This window comes from Aphis gossypii, chromosome 1 (assembly GCF_020184175.1).
Source record: "Aphis gossypii isolate Hap1 chromosome 1, ASM2018417v2, whole genome shotgun sequence".
NCBI lineage: Eukaryota > Metazoa > Arthropoda > Insecta > Hemiptera > Aphididae > Aphis > Aphis gossypii.
The window spans coordinates 46,666,797-46,688,397 of record NC_065530.1 but is presented as its reverse complement, the minus strand read 5'-3'; the positions used below and the strand labels follow the sequence as shown (position 1 = coordinate 46,688,397).

Sequence of the window (21,601 nt, the reverse complement as noted above, 5' to 3'; positions counted from 1 at the left end):
CAACTATGTCAGCAGAAAATTATGAAACTTTTATTGAAATGACATTTGATTCATTGTTGTAAGAAAAATTTTAATTAATGCTATTTTAGTAGAATTTTGTGCAGTTCAAAGTTGTGCATATTCAATTGTCATAAAAGACTATGTTAACACTTTTGCCCTTTGCGACCATTTAAATGTGTGAAATAGAGGTTTCCACTTGTGTATTGACAAAAACAAAATATTACAACAAACTTGTGCCTAACCTGACATAAAAATTCAACTTTCTTCAATAAAGCCTAATACTATAATTATGCAAATATCTATAATAATAAAAATCAATTTCATTCACTTCATTAAAATTAAAAGTCTTATTTGCCTGGTTTTGGTTAGGTAATTTTTAAATTAGGTAAATAAATATTCTTATTATATGAAATTTTTATTATTTTTATTGAAAATGATCCTTGTATAAAATATCATATTAAAACCATTGAAACAAAGTAGTGATTTGAGATTCCACTTTAAAAGCGGAAATAAAAAATGGTTTTTATGTATAAAAAACATTAAGAAACGCTGTGTTAGACAACATACGAATTATACATTGCTTAAGTATTTACATGAAACAGATTTAATACATAAATATATATTTTTATGTATTATAATATATTATTATGTTTTAGCAATATTCCTAGTATTATACTTATTATCAAACTTAAAAGTCTTGGAAGTTATTAGAGTACAATATGTAAAATAGAATTTTTAATATCTACAAAAATTTCAGAATGCAGTTAATTAACTAAGTAAAGTCTTGGTCTATTTAAAATTATTAGGATTATTTAATGATAATAATATGTTAAGTAGAGAAAAATATGATTTAAAATCTTATCTCAAAACACATAAGTATTTCATAGTAAGTTAATTATCGATTAAGCTAATGAAATGTACGAACCACAAAGTACCTAATATATATTAGGTACATTTATGACATTTATGCTTTTATAATATATAGTTATACATTTATTTGTGTAATCGTAATTTGTATTATGTTCATGTATAGCTTTGTTAATTTGGGCTTAGCTAATTTAACTATATAAATTGGAGGTAAAAATGTTGTCCATCATTAATTGATGATACCTACTTATTTTTAGACAAAGAGCCAGAGTACAACTGCAGCTATCAAATGCCATTGAGTAAATATGGAGTGCTATTTGGTTGTTTCCAGTGACTTTAATTATTTTATTAAAATATAATTTGAATTTGAAGTATAATTCAATAAAATGTTTATATTATTATTTTCAATATATTATAACATTTTAGAATATTTTGACTCTTTTTAATTTATTAATAAAATTTGAAATTTTTAATTATTTTTTATAAATGGAGATAAAATACTATTTGCTGAATGAAAATTCTTGAAAATGTAATAAAAGATTCCACATTAAGAACTAATTATTCTGTATCTGTATAGAATTATATAAAATGTGCACATTATCATATGCACAATTTTGTTTTATATGAATTTGAATTTCAAATTTAGATAAATTAAATATTTAATCGACGAATAACAATATTATTTAATTAAATATAATTAAAAAAAAATTATTCTTAAGGACTTATGTCACTTACCTAAACTTTTTACTTATTTTATACTAATTTATATATAATGCTATTTTATTTGGTAATTAAAATTGGTATATTGACATTTCTTTTTACATTATACAGATATGTTTAACTTTAAAAATGTTATTCATGTAAATGACGATACAATTTTGTGTATTTTTAAACATGCTTAATAGCATTAATATTTGGTTTAATATAGACTAAAAACTTATTGTAAAATGTAACCTTTTGGTGTTATATTTTATAATTTTGAACAAAATTGAAATTTGAATTAAGATAATTAAATGGTTCTAGATCAGGAGTCGGCAACCTTTTTTGACGGAAGAGCTAAAAGTTACAATATACAAAATTTTCCAGATTTTAAAGAGCCATTTAAAATTTTCGTAATTTTTTTAATATAATTTTATTTTTAAATTTTAATAGACATAATAATAATAATAGAATTAATTTATATTAATATAATATTATAATAATTTGTGTGTGTAGGTGGAGAGCCGCAACTTTAGACCAAAAGAGCCATATGTGGCTCGCAAGCTACAGGTTGCTGACCCCTGTTCTAGACTGTTTAAAAAGTTAAAATATATAGAATTATTTAATATTTTTATTTTGACAGTCTAAGAGAATTTGTTGAATAATTGTTGTATATATCACTATTCCTAAACTATAAATAATAAATGCAAATTACAAACATTCAAAAAATTGTTTTATTTTTACGATCAACCTACCGCATTAAAAACTAATTCACATGGATAGAAACAATATAGTTACAAATCTAAACTAAAAATATTTTACATAAATAGGTGAATATCAATAAACATTATTTAATATCGATGATATAAAAATTAAATAAACACTTACAATTTACATAAATAAAAAGAATAAAAATATATTGAACAATATTCTATAAATCTAAATAGCAAAGGTAAACCTACCACTTAAGTTTAATATAAATATACCAGTAATCTTAAATCTTAAGTAAAAAAATATTTACATTGAATTATTAAGATGGTATCAATTAAATTACAGTATATTGGGTAAATTGTTCACTAAGGTAAAGTAACAAGTTCAACATACATTTTAAAGATTATAATCACAGATTGATAGGCTTAACGACATTTCAAACTTTTTCGTAAAGTCAAAAAACTAATTATCACAATGACAAACAAAAACACAACCATCACTGATATGTCCGTCCAATATTTTCCATCGGTCATACCAATTTCTTTGAACGTTGTTTCCGGGAAGCGATAATGACAGTAACCTTCTTCATTTAAGCAGATTAGAGGTTCACGACCATAACCATAAATAGAAACGACCAGTCCTTCTAGCGCATACCTCATATAACTGATGTAAGATACATAGTATAGGGTAATAGGCATGTGGTTGAAAAGTACTAAGAAACCGGCAAAGAGAATACACAGACAAGTGATGATTGAACCAATGAAGACTCCATTCTATAACATATATTTAATATTAGTATGAGTAAGAATGAACAGAATTTGTACAGAATTTTATATTGACTTACAACTGGATTCATGGCAGTCCCAAGAATAAGGCCAATACCTTCAGATATTAGAGTCATTAACTGACAAACAAATAAGAACATCAAGAACCTGGTCCACGTCATCAGTTGTGCTGATAAGTAGTAAGAAATTGATGTGTATATAAAACAAAACATCATCTGTAAACATATAAGTATTAAACAAAAAAGTATGTACAAATTGTTTTGGTAATTTCTAGACTTACTTGTAAAGGCATATTCGTGACAAGAAATGCTACAAAATAGGTTGATAGCTTATACCAGTTGTTGAATAACTCTTTTCTCAGAATGTGTAGTTCAGACGGAACTGAAAAAATTAATACAATTTAGTTAAAAATGAAATCCTTATTTATGTGACACATTATAATACAACTAGTAGCCATGTTTAATCTATGCTTACATTTTAAAATAGCTGGCATAATGGACGTGTAGCTTAAGTATACGAGTGTTACAATACAGAATCCAATATTGTTGATAGTTTTGCCACCATCAATGCCGGCATTTTCAAACAAAAGTCCCAATAATATTCCAACGAGGAAGTGCATACATATTTTTACATGAGTAACCGTCTACAACAAAATAATTAAAACATGAAGTTACAATAATATTTTAAACAGTGAACATATTATGTTTGCTTTTATTTTATTACAGTTAACAACATAATTTAGTTTATTTAATACCTAATTGATATAAAGAATGGAAAACATTGATTCTAGTTGTTTCACTTGTTTGCCTTGAACAAGAGAAGTCTTGTGGAAATAGTGTTTTAGGTAGGTTATTTTAATATATTTTTAAAAAATTAACAATGAAACAATTTATCAAAAATAAAAATAATTCCTACAATTTAATATGTTTATTTTGTATTTCATTTTATATAATATTCAAATTGTATAAAATACTAATTATTGTTGATTTTAATATTATTATAACTATGTTATGGTACACAATGTTGATTGCAGGTACCTATATATAATAAATTAATTTCCAAGAACATTTGAAATATTTGAACTTTGAGCTCTATCGTGACCTGATTTGTAAAACATGAGAATTTATTTTATTTTATCATTATTATATGATATAATAACATACAACTTTAATGACCTGGTATTTCTTTATTATATAATTTCCCAACATAATAATTACTTTCTTAGTAGTTTTAAAAACTAACAGTACATTTTTATACTAAATTTTTTTTCTTTTTAAGAAGTTTATCAATTTTTGTAAAATATATTGAATCTAATTAAATATCAAAAATATCATTAAAAAAATAGAGCTACATAATTTAAGTAGGTATAATGTATATTATTATGGAACTACTTAGGAGTTATTTACTGGTAAGGTTTGTTGGTCCATTACAAGGTATTTATAAATTTTAATATAAAAAATGAAAAACATAAATAATATTATTAGGTTTATTTATTTATTTAAAAAAAATATTTCAAGCAACTTTTTGTTGATAAACAATTTAGGCAGAGTTATTATTTAATTAAATAGGTGCAAAATATTAATATAGGCATTTAGTATGTTATAAAATTATAAAAAAAATCTTCTTAAATGTTACATTTTTGTAATTTATAATTTTTATTGTTTGTTGTGTCAACATTTATATAAAATATTACAGAAATTTAAAATCATATTTGGAAAATATAATTGGCTTTAATCAAGTACCTACCAAAATTAGTATGGCACAGTGCAACTAAGAAAGGACATTAATATGTATTTAAATATCATACCATATACTATGACAATACATATTTATTATCAAGAATGGTAAAAATAAAACATTTTTTATTAACAAAATACTGTAATGAAAATGAGTGGGGGTTTGGATCTAGTGGAACTGAGGTCCACCCATTCGACCATTCGGTATGTGAATGGTATAGAAAATTAGAAAATATTTGTTTATAGCTAATAATACAATTAAAAGTATAGTTAAAAATAAATCAACGAACCCAATCTCTGTAGACCTGCATTAAACTTCTGTGTATCAGTACTAATAATTTATTGAATTCGGAAGGCTGGTTGACCAAGACTAATGTAGTCGGACCAGGATTTTTAGATTTTCTTTTTAATAACGAACCTGGAAGTTTTAAAAGCAATTTAATAACAGTTAAAGATTAGTAGGTAAATTAATAAATATGTTGCTTAAAAATACATTTCATTTTAAAATAATTGGAATACATATTTATAATGAGCATAAAAAAATTAATTATATTACGTGAATCGGTGATTTGAGGTGGTGTCCGCCATGAATTATCAATAGCTGCCGTTTTGAGTTGAGAGGTGAAATTTCCATATTCACCCGTCACAACCTCCAAAACTATAAAAACAATTTTTTTAAAAACATATCAGTAGATATTCGATAGTAAGAAAAAAATGAATAATATGAGAAAAAAGAAAAAATTGCATTTTAGTAAATATAGGGATGATAATTTTTAAGTTGTTGAAAAAGTAAGTACAGAGTGTAGACGGTTAATCACTCAGAAACCATACTCTATATTATAGGCTAGTGTATTAGTGTTTTATAGATACTGGTTATTTTATTGAATTTATGTATTTATGAGCTAAATGCATTTGTTATGTTCTATATGATAAGATAGACATGCAGGTGAAATAAACCAAGACGGTATAACTTACAAATTAAATTATTGTAAAGAAATACTTTGCAGGTTAATAAACGGACAATACAAAATATTTAAATTATTATTTTGTGGTTTATTTATATCTCATAATATTAATTATGTACAATATTTAAAAAATAAAACAAATAATTAAATACCAGTTTTTATTGGTGATTTTAATTTTGAATATTAGTAATATTTTACAGTTTCATAAAATCAAAAGGACATTTTTGTTTACTCGTAAAACATTATTACTTTACGATATTGTTAAATATACTATATTATTTACGATCGATCTATTATCGGTCGTATACGATTATAAGTTAGGTAGTAGGGATAGAAACATGATTCTATTATAAAGAATTCCAATTTAATATAAAATTGTATAAGGTCGTCAGGAAACTTGGGTGTGGACCCACTCTTCTTCAAAGAAAAATATGTATAAATAGACAAATAAATACACACATTTTATACGTACCTCTATACATAACAGCAATATTACATATATTGATATATTGATGTATTCTATATCAATTTCGACAAATAAAACGTTAAAAGCGATATGTAAATTTTTTACTGTCGAGTCAGTATTATATATTAATGTAATACCGCTATTAGGTATATAGCTTGTAGACCATAGTGTACTTATAAGCTGCGTTGCGCGGAATAGCTTCAAAAATAATAATATATCGTCTTAATCGCATTGATTATATTATATTATTATTATTTCTGAGTCGGATACTCATCAGGGACGGATCCAGTGAGGCCCGAGTGAAGGCATACCGTATCAAAGCACAAACACATTTAAACATATTTTCCTAAATCTGAATGGCATGATATATTATTATGTATCATATAATATAATATAGATATTATCTATTGTTTTTTTTTAAATTTAAATATAAATAAATTATTTTTTAAAAAAGAATGTGCTGTATAATATGAGATCAATTTTTGATAAAAAACGCAAGAAAATTTTTTTTGTAATATTATACTCATATACGTTTTAAATGAATTTAACCATTTCAGATCATCACTCTGGACCCGTACCTAAAATACATTATTCGTATTATAATGATATGTTATATGCATACAATCAAAAACGTTTATAGTTGATCATCATCACGGTACACGATAACGGCGAGCTATCAGACCACTGGTGATCGGATCAACTTCAATTAGAAGAATTTATAGTTAGTAATGATCTCGACAATAACACGCAGATGACAATTACAATATGGTGTGACGAAAAACAGACGAACAATAAAATATGGTAGTGTAATGGATGGTACATGACATATTATACATTTTTTAAAATATCGTTGCAGTACTCACTGAAATCAGCAGGGTTGTGATATTGCGGACAGTTAAGGCCGATTGTTTGCAAATAAGGTATGGTGTTCTTACTAGAGCCCTGGTATACGCAATACCCCTCGGCCATAATGTAAACATGATCGAACATTTCGTATGTGCTGGCGCTGGGTTGATGTATCGTGCAGACCACCGTCCGGCCGCCTTTGGCTAAACCTTTCAATATCGACACGCACTGATGTGAACTTGTACTATCCAAACCACTGGAAATAATAATAATGGCCAGGTTATACTATTATGTATCGTAATTATAGATAATACGAGCATATAGATAAATATAATAATTTGAATGTGAAACAAAATAATATAATTTTTTAAAATATATTTTAAGACTTAGAAAGTACCTATATTAAATTCAGTTTTTTTTTTTGAAGTATAATAATTAACAAAAATGTTAATCAATGATAAATAGTAATATTTAAGTTATTAAGTATACTATTTGAAATTGTCAGTTAAAAAAAAATATATATAATAAAAACTAAAATATATTTTCAGAAGATGGGAGTAAGGAAAAGTATTGATCAAGTAGTATGAAATGTATCATTTCTCAATAAATCTATGTTACAACATCACTAATTATAATGAACCACATACGCGTACAATAAAATAAAATATTAAACATCGAAAAAGGAACAGATAAAAAAAAAAACAGTAATAAAACAAAATAAAAGCAGCGCTGTCGATCCAATAAATAAATTTATTTCTCTTATAGTCTTACAATATTATTTAGGTATTAGAATATACATAATAGTACGTCATAGATACTTTTGTTTTAATCTTAATAGGTACGTATTTTAATTATTATTAAATTATCGTAGGTATAACCCGTTCAATTCATCTTGGTATTCAATAATTGTTACGATTAAAAAATGTGGTACGAAAACTATATTTTTTTAGGTACCTAATATAGTTTTTGGACCACTTAATTTTTAATTATAACTCAACTGTGTGCCAAGATGAACATGCCGGGTTATATAATGTATTATCTTATGATTTGTACGAATGGTATAGACTATAGGTACATATATCATACATAATCATAAGCGGATAATTGGTCACATTCGTAGGGGGGGGGGTTAACATGTTTGTCTTATCTATGTAAACACATATTTAGATGCTTCAACCGTCTTGTGTGGCTTGATTACGTTATGAGGAGGCTTAAGCCCCCCAATATCCGCCTATGTACATAATATTAGTATGATATCAAGTAAAAGATCAAATTTGAAGAACTTACGTAGTGGGTTCATCGAGAAACATGATGGGTGGATTATCAATAAGTTCAAGAGCAATGGACAAGCGTTTCTTCTGTCCGCCGGATAATCTACCGCACCTGGTGTGAAGGCTGCCGGAAAGTCCGATGCTGTCTAGAATGTCCTCGATCTAATCAAAAAACAAGGAGAACAATGTCAGTTAAATACGTGATTATAATATTACTGATGTACACACGCAAACATACGAGTGTATATTAATTAGGTAGGTATACACTCATGCATGTGGATACAGGGAAAAATAAATAATAATATAATAGGTTCAATGGGTGGGGTACAATAGATGTGTCGTAGGTGTATTTGTTTTTCGTGACTTAAATATATTTGGTGACTGACGTAAAAAAGAAAAACTCATGGTTCTAAATTGAGAACCAAAATAATATAGCTAAAATTCATTTAAATAATACCAATAGCTTGAGTTCTTTTATAATTATTCGAAGGATGACATGTAATAAATAATTGTATGATAAATTAAACCGACATAGCCTTGGAGACTATTGAATTACGCTGCGGTTCGAAGAGGCCATCGTAAAGACTATACTTTTATGCGAATTGCTTGTACAAATGTTGTTCGGAGACAAATAAAGGAAGTTTTTTAACAGAACAATGACCTAAGCAAATGAAATTTTTAACGTATTTTGGTAGTAGGTAATATGTAATAGGTAGTATACCTACTTATATACATAGGTGCCTACTATTATTATTTATTAATATTTGAATAATTATGCAGTCAAAGAAATAAAAGCGTATCATTGAACGCATGAGTTAACAATACCTACTTAATAGCTAGTATAATTTGTTTTTAAAATGACTCAATATAATTACGTTAGTAGGAATATTTGCTTTTACTTAGTCTTCATTATTGATTTTTTTAAATTTTTAATATACGTATTCAAGTATAACTCCGTGGCGATATATTAATATAATTGATATATTTTCAAAAAGTAAATTCCGGTTTTCTATTAAATTAAAAACTTAAACTTTCAACGTATAATCATAACTCATCTAATTCATTACTTATCTAAATTATTGCCGATTTTGGTATTAAACGTTTTATAGTGAAATTAATAAAATAAAATATTATATTATTAAAAAATTAAGATAACATCAAACAACAATAACATGGGATTTATTTATCATTTTTTTAAATTAACTAGGTATTAGGTATCTATTTATTTATACAATATCTATACAATTATTTTTATTTCAACTTTAAATTTAATTAGCTATGACTATTGGCTATCTATAGTCAAAAAATAAGATAAGAACATAACATAAAATAACAATGGTTAGATTAGTTTTCTATTTATATTCCGTATTATATCATAGAATAAAAAAATATAAAATTTAATTTCTATCTAAAAATTAATATATAGGTTCAGTTGTCGTAGACATTAATAAACAGGTAAAATATGAAAAATAGAAATAAAATATTAAGATCAAAATATGTATATAAAACGGAATAAATTAACCATTAATAAATAACTAATTATTTCAAAATAATGAGTACCTAGTGAGTACTCAATATTAATACAAAATCACCTTTTATACCCTGAATATACAGGGCTTATAATTATTAGAAAATAAGTATAATATAGTTTGTCTCTATAATAAAATACGAAGTTATGTAATAAACTTTAACATAAAACTTATTCTATAATATTAAATGAAACACATATAGTATATAACGTATAAACGCGTTTGTGTAGTTATTTATAAATATAAGAAATGAAGAATGTGAAGTTATTATTGAGTCTACTAAAAAAATTCTATTTTATTAAATATGATTTTAAAATTTTAAAATAAATAAGTACCTACATTACATTTTATATTGATATTTTAAATCATAATAAATGTTTTATAAATAAATGTAAATAATGTTTAAAACGTTTAAAAAAAGTAATAATAAATCTTAAAAAGGAAACTATTAAATTTTCAAATTTTACTTAGGTAAAATTTTAATATTGTTACCTATAAAAGAAAATATTTGACAAACTACGCGTGTAATAAACGAAAATGAATATACAATGTACATTATATTATATTTATATTATGTATATTATACATATTAACTATTAAGATCAAGCTTAAAACTAGGTCAAATATATATTTTTATGCTTTTCTTCATTTTTTATCAAGGTAGTTCTAACCCGTTGTTAACCTTGTAGATAACAAAGAAATATAGGCATAATTAATATATTAGTAATTTTAATGATTAGTTAATACTAATATAGTTAAGCTTTAAACATATGTAAAATTATAAATACTTTTAGTATGAATAAATAATTATTTTAATGTTGAACTTCTGATATGGGTATCGGGTTTTTATTGATAATTGTTAACAAAAACCAAGAAAAAAATAGCATTATAATATATAATTTAGTAGATGGACAATGTTTTGAATTTAAAATAAAGCGATTAATGTTCATAATTAGGTATTAGTTTATGGTTTTTACATTTATTAACATAATATTTTATAAGTATTTGCTGCAGTTTAAGTAGGTAATCGATTAAGAATGTACCAGAGCAATATTTGTTTTTTGTTTTGGACCCACGTGCAACATAGATAATATAATCAATTCACATAAAATTTTTTCTTAGGATCTTTGTAATTTTTAAGTAAAATCTATTACAAATTCTAATATAAAAATTATAAAGGATTATATTTTTGAGGGTTTAACAAGTGGATTTCAAGACAGCATTTAATCGATACAAATATATATATATATATGCCATACACCAGGGATGGTAAAACGGTCGATCACGATTGATCGATCGATTTCAAAGTCGATCATGTTAGAATTTATTTTTAGGCCACGCGCATGAAAATGAATGATGATGGTAGTTACTTTTTTTTTATGAAAGTCGATCTTCAAAGGTGAAGTATATTTTTAGTAGATCGCGGCTAAAAACGATGGCCATCTCATTTGATAAATAACTTTAAAAATATTATTCTTAAACACTTTTTAATGGATAATTTTTCTTTAAATTATTCAAAAACATAAAAAAAATGACTGAGTTAATATGTTTTATTCATGTTGCGCGCGGACCAGAGAAAGAAAACCAACAGTGCGCTAATATCCTTTTAAAACAATATGAACTACATTTTTTTCAACAGTATTACGTTATTTTATGGGTTATAATATTGAGTACTTACGTATTTTTTTTTTTTAATACATAATTTATTTATATAATGTACATTTTTGTTACAATTTAATAATAAGAATTTTATTTACAAAATCAAAACAGGTTTAAAACTGGTTAATAACAAAAAAAAAAAGGAAACTATTTTTAGAATAATAACTGCAGAAAACTGTTGTATTATTTGAAACTAAAATTGGAAAAATTAAAACTATTTTTATGGATTTAGTGGAAATAGTTTGAAAGGTTGCGATCATCACGTAGGTTTTCACATAAGAGACTCGTTTTAATTTGTATTACTTAGTTAATTTTATATTCGTAAATGAAAATATTAAGTATGTTTATGATATGGACTACTCTTTTTTAGTTATTATAATAAATTTATAAATTATAATTGTATTAATAAATAAAAATCCAACCTTGTAAAAATTAATCAAATTATAATTTTTTCTGACTGAGTTACGCTATGAGCCTATGAGAGTTATACTCGTATAATTTAATGTTTTAACTTTAAAAAAGGATTATCATATAAACAGTATAAAATGTACTTTTTTAAATTAATTAAATATTCATATTGACCTTTAATTTTTTTCTGCTGGTGTAACAAAATATGGTCGAAGAAAACAAAAAAAGATTTTGAAAACTATATGTATTTGCAAAATCATCAAAAATATTATTTTAGCCTTTAGGCGTAAGAGCTTATATTTTGATACAGTAGTTTATATTTTACATTGTTAATATAAATAAAAAATAAATAATTCTATATCGATCAAATTTTTATTAAACGAAGACTAAGGTCTGATCACTTACTACAAGAAGTTTAGATTTGTAGGACAGTGTGTATCCGAGTTTCAGGTCAGCTGCCATCATCATGATTTCTAATACAGTGAAAAGTGGGCATAATTGGTCATCTTGCATTATGTAACAGGATTCTTTTCGGCATATAGTACTACCCTCGTTATTCTTTTTTCTCAAATCATTATTTAATAGCAAGTCACCGTCATCAACGCGGCTTGTCTTGACTTCACCGTTCATTCCTTTGCGTCTATAACACGTAAAACGAAATAAAATTTATGTTTTTCGATTGTTTATTTTTACAGTATTGATTATGGTACACGATAACAAGTTCTGTTAATTTGTTTGAACTAATATTGAATTAATATTTATATAATCGTAGTAAGTTCTTAATAAAATGTATGTATACAATATATTTTTTATTAATTTCAAAATATTATAATTCGGGATCTATAATAATATTAATTTTAACTATAACTAATCTTCATTTTTATACTTTTATTTTATTAAGATAATTTTTTATGATCTACAATAAAAGATACGCGTGAAATTACTATTTTTTTCTTATACCTTAAAACATATATTTATTTTAAATTATACAAAAAGAATTTGAGCGACATTTTTAAAATGTTTTTTATGTCTTGAGGCAAGTCAAGTTAACTTCCTACACAGCATTCATTGTCAACTTATTCAATGTGAACAAGACCACCCTGAAAAATACATTCAATGTCCAAATAAAATGTACTTGATATTGAATTTTTAAATGTATATTTTGATTTTTAAATGTGGGTCACCCTGTTGGAACGCTTTGTGTTGGAAGGTCACATGTTCGGAGCATATTATGTGCATGAATTATAATTATCATTATTGCCTTTAAATGTTTTTATAACGATAAATATATAATTTAACAAATAAAAAAACTGAAATGCATATACATAAGCGATGGTCAACTATTAAGTATAAACCTAAACGAATATTTATGACTTTCGTGATTTTACAAGATGTATTAGTTACTACATTTAATATGATCAGTATTATGATGATAGTGCTGTATTGTGTACATAAAAGTCTGTAACAGAGACAAAAGAAGATATTTCTCAAGTTTAGACGAATACAAAAATAATTTAAATGTATGCTTAATCTTCAGTATCAACTAGTTTTATAAATATTGTATATTGTGCAGGCTGGGTTATGAGTAAAATATAAATTTCAGTATTTGATAAAAGCCCACTAACTATAGGAATAGGAAATTTGAAAATTGGCACAATGTATACATTAAGTTAAAATAATAACTGATTTATCACGAACAATTTTAAATATTTTAATTATACCGATGAGTGGAAATTATTTATTTTTATTTAAAAAAAATGTATACAGGTTTGCTAAGGTCAATATAATGTCCACAAATAAGTGCTAATTTTTATATATTTATCATAGTTGATTTCAAATGTGTTTACGGCCGTTATATGTTTGATAATTCAAGTATCCAGCTATGTATTTAAGAATGATAATAACAAATATTATTATATTGAAATTGTTTTCTTTCCTTGTTTTGTGATCACCTTATGGTTAAGGAGTCAAGGTAATGAGAATCAAAAATGTAATGACTATCGATAAAAAATGATATATTATACCTAAGTAAGTATTGTTATTGGTGCTTTGAATCTTTGATTGATTGTTTACATAATTATTAGTAAGAAGTAAGGATTGCATAATGAGTTATAAAATTCAAGTATAAAGACAATATAATATTGAATACCTACACATGTGCACGTTTAAAACTGGTTGTCATCCGTAGGATCTAAAGAAAATATATAAAGATTTTTGTATTTGTTTTCTCTATTTTAATCGTACCACACGATGAAATGAAAATTGATCCATTGAGCAATTATAAAAAAATATATAATTATACATAATGTGTATATAAAAGAAGAAATTTACCGACTGATATTTTAACGCAAGGCTCAAAACTATTATGGATCTAAGAACTTGAAATTTTGTAAAGAATGTGAGCAAGCACTAAGAAGGTTGTAGTAAATTAGTCATAATATATACCTAAAATTTAGTGATGAAGTGGGAATACAATAATAAACCCATAACATCATCTGTCCGGTTTTTATAGTGACTCCTTAAAACTTTTTTTTTATGTAAGTATGTAACGCGCCACTCGTATAATAATATTTAGTCAAATTATATAGAGCTCCTTAGAACAGTTCGTTCGGATACTTTTAGTACAGTGGTAAATTTTAAATTTTGAACAATATTATTATATTCTGGACCTTAAGACAAAATAGTAGTCTAGTACGTATTTGAAACTCATTAAAATTGTGTGCAGTACGAAATTCTAAGTGTATAGAAAGGAGCAGTTTGTTCTTTATAGGTTAATTTATTCATATTTATTAACTATACATTTTTAAATATTTTGTAAAAATTTATTTTTTCCATATATATATATATAACTGATTAATAACTTTGTCCCCACCACGGTATTACAGTTTTATATAAATACTGCATTGTATGAAAAATATAAATTTTAGTCCACATTACAAGCACTAATCCTTTTCTACAGCACAAATGGATATAATTTACCAACATTATTTTTCTTTTAATAAATAATTGTTGAATAAATAATTTGATTTAAGTTAATACATTAATTATTCTATATTATGATATAAATGTATTGCTTTAATTGTTGTCTTGGGTTGGTGGTATCAGTCTTGAATAAAATTTTGAAGTTGGAGGTCTAGATATGGCTAGGTACTTTTCTTGAGTGCGTTAATAAATTATATTGATTGCCATTAATCTATGTAGATCGCAGGTATTATACATATAATAATAATAATAATCAAATTTTATTTTTATAATTTTATTTCAATAACATTATGAAATTACAACACACGGTTCTTTGAATATTTATTATTATGTCCTTCTAAGTTATAACTTATAATGGCCAAACAGGTGACCGGCGTCCATATATTTTTAATAAGCAATAAAGATCTATTATAGAAGTAGGCACCAGGTATGTGGTTATATGCGTTAATGTGGTTAAGCTTTTAATAGGTATATCGATTATATGATAATTGTATATTATATAGTGTAGCCAAATCGTAATATTTATACTTATAAATTAAAAAGAGTAGCTGGTATAAAACACACAATTTAATACACATTTAATTACATATATCCATGATAAATTTATGATACTGGAATAAGTGGCATTGATCAAATATTAATTATAAGACCCTGGAATCTTTATCATTTTTGAAGAGATTATAGGTATTTATACAGTATTCAGAGCTGGTAAAACATTGATCGAATAGATGAACCTGTAGACCATTTATATTGTTATACCTATAGAATCTATATTCTATGTACAATAAACCTATACTTTTTATGTCAAGGGCACTATTAGCGTCCACTTAGTTGAGAAGTCAAAAAAATTAGATAATTTAAGCTTATACACAATCATATACTGCTTTTATTATATTAATTATTTTTGGAACGCTTAAATGATTAAGTATTCAATTAATATATTTGTATAGTATCTTATTTCAGTAATGTATAAGAATTATTCAGAAAAATACTAGCATCTTATGTAAATCAAAAAAAAATAAACTTTAAAAGTTATAATGTATTATAATACACATATAAAATTATTATATTTTATTTTTTGGTATAAAATAAATGGTATTATAATATTAAAATGTATATAGTTGTTAATGGACGCTTTAATTTTAACAACTTATACTTTAGTAATTTCAAAAATTCCTACATGAATATATAACTAGATATTTAAAATTCTAATGTTTGCATAAAACAGCACAATGCAAATCATCTGTAATATGTAAATATAGATCGCTGATTAAGATAAGTAAAAAAATAATTTACACGGCATTGAATCAACAAATTATATGATACGCCATATACATTTTTTTATATGTATACAGAGAACCTAACTCCTATACTCGTAATATTATATGTATATAATATATTATATATAAATATTATAAAAATTGAACTTCCGAAGATCGTATACTTTTTAAAATAATAATTCATGGTAATAATTAGTTATAGAATTTATATGCAATAAAAAATGGTAAAATATGCAGATATATGCGAATAATTTTATTAGATTATATTGTCAAAAATTCATTATTTAATTTTTTCATGAGAAACAAAAGTTAATTACATACCTATTATTCGTTATTAGATAATCGACCATGTACATTTATAATTAGCTCATTTAAAAAATAATTAAAATAGTTAATTAAATAAATACGATTTTAAACTAATTTTATAGATATATACAATATTATAGTATACTATAACATAAATAATACAAAAATTCAAGTTATATGAATGAAAAATAATATTTTAATTTAAAAACTTAATTGGGATAGTTTTAAAATTATAAGCGATGATGAAGATGTCATTAAAAATAAATATGCCTAGTATATATTACGAGTAAATATTATATATCTATTTATTTTTTGTTAAATATGAAAATAACAACTATGTTGAAAATATTACTATACGATTATAGTATAATACTAATATAATATTTTATATATTGTGTATTGTATTATACAATTAGCATAAAAATTCGTGATATTTTGTGGCTGTAGAATTTCAGGTCAATACCATACAAGTTAGCTTAGTACAAGGACGTTTAATGTAGTTCCACATCAATAAATTGTATATTATCTTAGTGGCCAATTTATGTATACACATATTACATTAGTATTATGGCCTATCTTTCTCCATAAAGGTCTTGTATGCAGATTACAAAATCATAAAACAATTTTACAAAAATAAAAACTAAATTTACTTGGTATCTATTTGTAATTTAAAGTATAAAATTGTATTGTATTTGAACATATTATTACTCAAATCAGCGATCTAATAAATAATAAATATATCATGTTAATTGACCTACAATAACTGTAGATAATTTAAATACTAATTGATTAACATCGTTTCTTATTATTTATTAATTTTATTATATTAAAATATAGTTTTTATCAACAAAAATTAATTTTTTTATCTATTAAAATATTACTTTAGAACATAAAAACTTACTCAAATCCAGTAAGAATATTTAGAAGGGTTGATTTTCCAGCACCAGATGGTCCCATAATTACAGTTAATTCACCACAGTTAAAACGTCCAGACACGCCTTTAAGTACTTGTTTTTTTTCTATAAAATAAAAACACATATTTCATTAAACAATAAATACACATCAGCCACTTAAAAACAAAAATTAATTATTATTGAATTATCATTAATTACGAAATATCACTATACATGTATGCACTATATAATAGTATGTATCTTCCAGGTACTGAATAATATATTATGCAATTGCTTAATAAAATACTGTTTAATTATAAAAATGTTGTATAAAATTCGGATTTAAGTATACTTATACTGTAAAATCAAAATCAAAATTTCGTTAATGTTTATGAGACAGATTGGGTTAGGTTTGAGAGTGTATAGGTGTTTCGTGTTAATATTTCAAAACAATATAAAATAGGAAGGATTGATCTCGTGCTGCGCATCTAAAACCAGAGTTTATTCACACCTATAGGTTTGTATGCACATTTACAGTTATTATCTATTCATTTGATTATATTGTAATTACAAAACTTGTCATAGTTATAACTGTGATATATTTAATTATTTTAATGTTCAAGAAATATTTCACACAACGTAAATTAATATATATTATTAGCACATTCGTCAATAAAAATGCATAGATATTTATAATCGTATTACCCATTGTATACTAAACTAATTCAATATTGAAACTTAGTTCTAAGTTACTAACCTTGAATACTACACCTCATATATAATATCAAATAAATGCCACTATATTTAATAAAATTGATATGATATAATAATTATAATAATTAAATCATACTTAATCTGGACATAATTTATTATTTACAATAACATTATAAAATTGACAGCAAATTCAAAAATTAGATTCGGTATTGTATCTAATACACCCGGAATACGTTGAAATATTTTTAGGATATCAAAATATGTACGCTGTAACTTGTAAGTTATAACTTAATATTTATAAGGATACCTAGTCAATATATCGTTTAGTGATAATTATTAGCTACTTATGTGCGTTTTGTTTAATATTTTTCTATGTATTATACTACAAGAGTTGTTTGACTACATTTAAATGGTTTTCAAATTAATATCAATGAACCATACTTAATAGGAGATACATTGATTTTGGCGATTGAATTATGTGACTCACGTATTTAAAAAAATACATATTTAATTCACATTTAGATTAACTTGGCGACCATGTAATATTAATGAATTGTAAAATGTGTATTCATCTATTATAGATTATATAGTATAAAGTATACCCATTAAATGTTATGCTGCCTATTATAATATAGTTAAAAAGTTTATACAAGTTTTGTACACCCGAATTCCAAGTATAACATTAGATAACTGTAACCTGTTTTATCACACTTATATATATACGCAATGGTTCTATAAACGACAAAAAAAAATATTTGTTTTAATGACTTAATAATAATGACCAATAACTTATGAGTAAATTTCAACATCTTATACTTAAAATAAGGAATACATTTTATCAATTTAGAGTAATTGGATATAACTATCAAAATTTAATTAATAACTAGTTTTCTATTTTTTTTTCAATTAAGTACCTATCATTAAAAAGAAGTATATTTTGGAGTTTATATTATTTGGGGGAATTATTCTATTGTAAACTAAGTATTTTATCATTATTGCATAAATTACTTATTATTATAGACTTTAATAATGAATATTGTTTTAAGTAAAAATATAAGATTAAATTTCTCTACTTAATATTTATTTAATGTTTTAGACAACAAAATACGTCGTAATTACACGTGTGAACACTACAAATGTCTTTCTGCAATATAGTTGTTACGGAAATACTCGTACGTTGATATTGGACTTGGATATAACTAAACAGAACCGGAAGGAAACTAAAGTCAATATAAATTCGTTTTCTCTTTTAACTAACAACAAGATAGCTAGTTCGTCACGGTATACAACATACCATGTATTTAGAATAAAAAAAAAAGTGGTAGGTATAACGAATTGAACAGTTTGTTTCAAACTAAATGAATCGCTTAAATGTAAAATATTAGAACTGTACACAAATACAAACATTTATTAAATTTTTTAGGTCGACAATTAATTTTGTTTAGAAAAATAACTGTATAATTTACAACTGGAAAAAAATATAATGTATAAGATATACATCACATTAAAAAAAATATACGTTGAAATAATTAAATATAGAATTTATATTTATAAATTATAAATTTATTTAATATGTATAAATAGGTACTAAGCACTTAACATCAACTAAATGTATATGTTTCAATATATTTGGCATTAAGTATGGACATTTTAAAAGAAATGAAGAAATAATAATCATAAAATAATATCGATAAATTTACATGGTGCCATGCTATAACTATTAAATATTAATTTTTATACATTTATTAAATTTAATGATGTTGCTAAATACATGTATGGTTCTTAAGTTATTCTTTAAGGAATAAGTAAAAAAGGGAAATAGGCAAATAAATAAGTAATAGCACACAGCAAATAATAATTTTTTAAATAATACACTGAATCTCATATTATGTAATAAGTAATAATATAATTAGATTTTTAGAGTAAGAGTAGGTATATTATTGTCAATAAAAAGTGTTATATTAGTGATTATATTATAATCATAAACTGTTAATTTAAAAAAAAAATTAAAGTGTTAGTTTTCAAAGATAACATATAGCTACAAAACTATACTTATCATCATAGTTTACGATGGTTGTATAAAAAGCAAAAACATTACATTTAAAAACAAATTATACTTAAGTATTGACCTTAGTTTTGGAACAATTAAAATGGTAAACATATTAATTTATAATGGTCTACAAAATCTTTAAAACATCCCATCTTATTATAAAAGAAAAATATATTACAGGTTAGCGAAATGTGTAAACTAGATATTATAACAAGTTGACAATCTACTATATATATGTATTAATCATAATAGTAAATTATAGGTTTCATTCATTTGGGTTCATAATAAAACAAAATATAATAGAATGATTTTGTTGAGTGTAAATGTTTAGTGGGGTAGTTCTGAGACGTGAAAAAAGTGAAGACCCTAACTCCTTCAAGGAGGAGTTACATAGTACTGTATTTGTAAAGCATATTATAGGTTCTTCAACTTCAGCCTCAAGCCGGTCCCGACTCATTAAACATTTTGAACGAGCCTGTCAAGGCTAACTGATGTTTTGATATTGAACTTGAAGAGTTATATCTTAATTGTAATTATAAAGAAATCAGTCAAATTTAATAAAAAGAAAGTAATCAAATGATTTTTTCCTTTATAAAACTATACTAGCAAAATTAAATGAATCTTCATATTTTATAATTTCATTATATCTATCTATCCACCCCCTACCAATAGTTTTGGCCAACGATGTCGAAATGTATCTTAAATTGAGTATACCATAAAAAAGACTACAGTTTCTTATTATATTGTATTAAGCTGTATTAAAATGTAACGATAATTCATTTTTACATAGCCTTCGTGAAATTATTTTAATTAGAGTTCCGCAGTGATAATCAAGATTAATTGTTAAAAACTTGTCAGATTGCAGTTTAACTATAATTATGCATATATTTTGTCAGTTTTGTTAAGGGTATTTAAATTTTCTCAAACACTTAACTAGCAAATTTGAAAAATGATTTATTATAATATGCAATTTATGTCGTATTTGAAATCTGTATGCATGAAATATTTAAATCATGTTTCTTGCTGTCGATTAATTTCAATTAACAAAAAAATATGACGTACGTCAATAAAATAACTATAAAAATATAATTTGTCACTGGTCGGTAATCAAAAACAATTTAAAAATGCAAGTATAGGAATAGAGTTATTTTCACTGCCTACTTACAATAATACTCCTAATAGCATACAACGATAATTTTGATGTACTTAAATAAATGTTATTAATCAATCACTAGAATAGTTTTACTTTCATCTGCTATCATTATTGGTACCTATAATTTTTCATACATCAATAATAATTATCAAGCGAAATGTTGTTCCATGAGCCGATGATACATACACATCAAACAATCACGTAGGTAGTTTATTATAGTAGGTCAATGCTAATCAAGGTTACGATTTACGAATGTTTTTATGTAACACTACCAAATATAT

At 24.4% G+C, this 21,601-nt stretch overlaps 1 protein-coding gene across 1 annotated transcript in view; it reads right to left on the bottom strand.

Annotated features, from left to right (window-relative positions):
• Positions 1-2,277: 2,277 nt before the first annotated feature.
• The window catches only part of LOC114129621 (ATP-binding cassette sub-family G member 1-like), a 32,518-nt gene continuing 13,194 nt past the window's right edge, over positions 2,278-21,601 (bottom strand). The window contains exons 3-12 of the mRNA XM_027994420.2: positions 17,412-17,529; positions 12,348-12,582; positions 8,363-8,508; positions 7,093-7,331; positions 5,355-5,456; positions 5,089-5,216; positions 3,537-3,705; positions 3,343-3,443; positions 3,122-3,277; positions 2,278-3,050 (exon numbers count right to left, since the gene is read on the bottom strand). Of these exons, the coding sequence (XP_027850221.1) occupies positions 2,703-3,050; positions 3,122-3,277; positions 3,343-3,443; positions 3,537-3,705; positions 5,089-5,216; positions 5,355-5,456; positions 7,093-7,331; positions 8,363-8,508; positions 12,348-12,582; positions 17,412-17,529 (1,742 nt within the window). The 3' untranslated portion in view covers positions 2,278-2,702. The remainder of the gene's footprint in view (positions 3,051-3,121; positions 3,278-3,342; positions 3,444-3,536; positions 3,706-5,088; positions 5,217-5,354; positions 5,457-7,092; positions 7,332-8,362; positions 8,509-12,347; positions 12,583-17,411; positions 17,530-21,601) is intronic.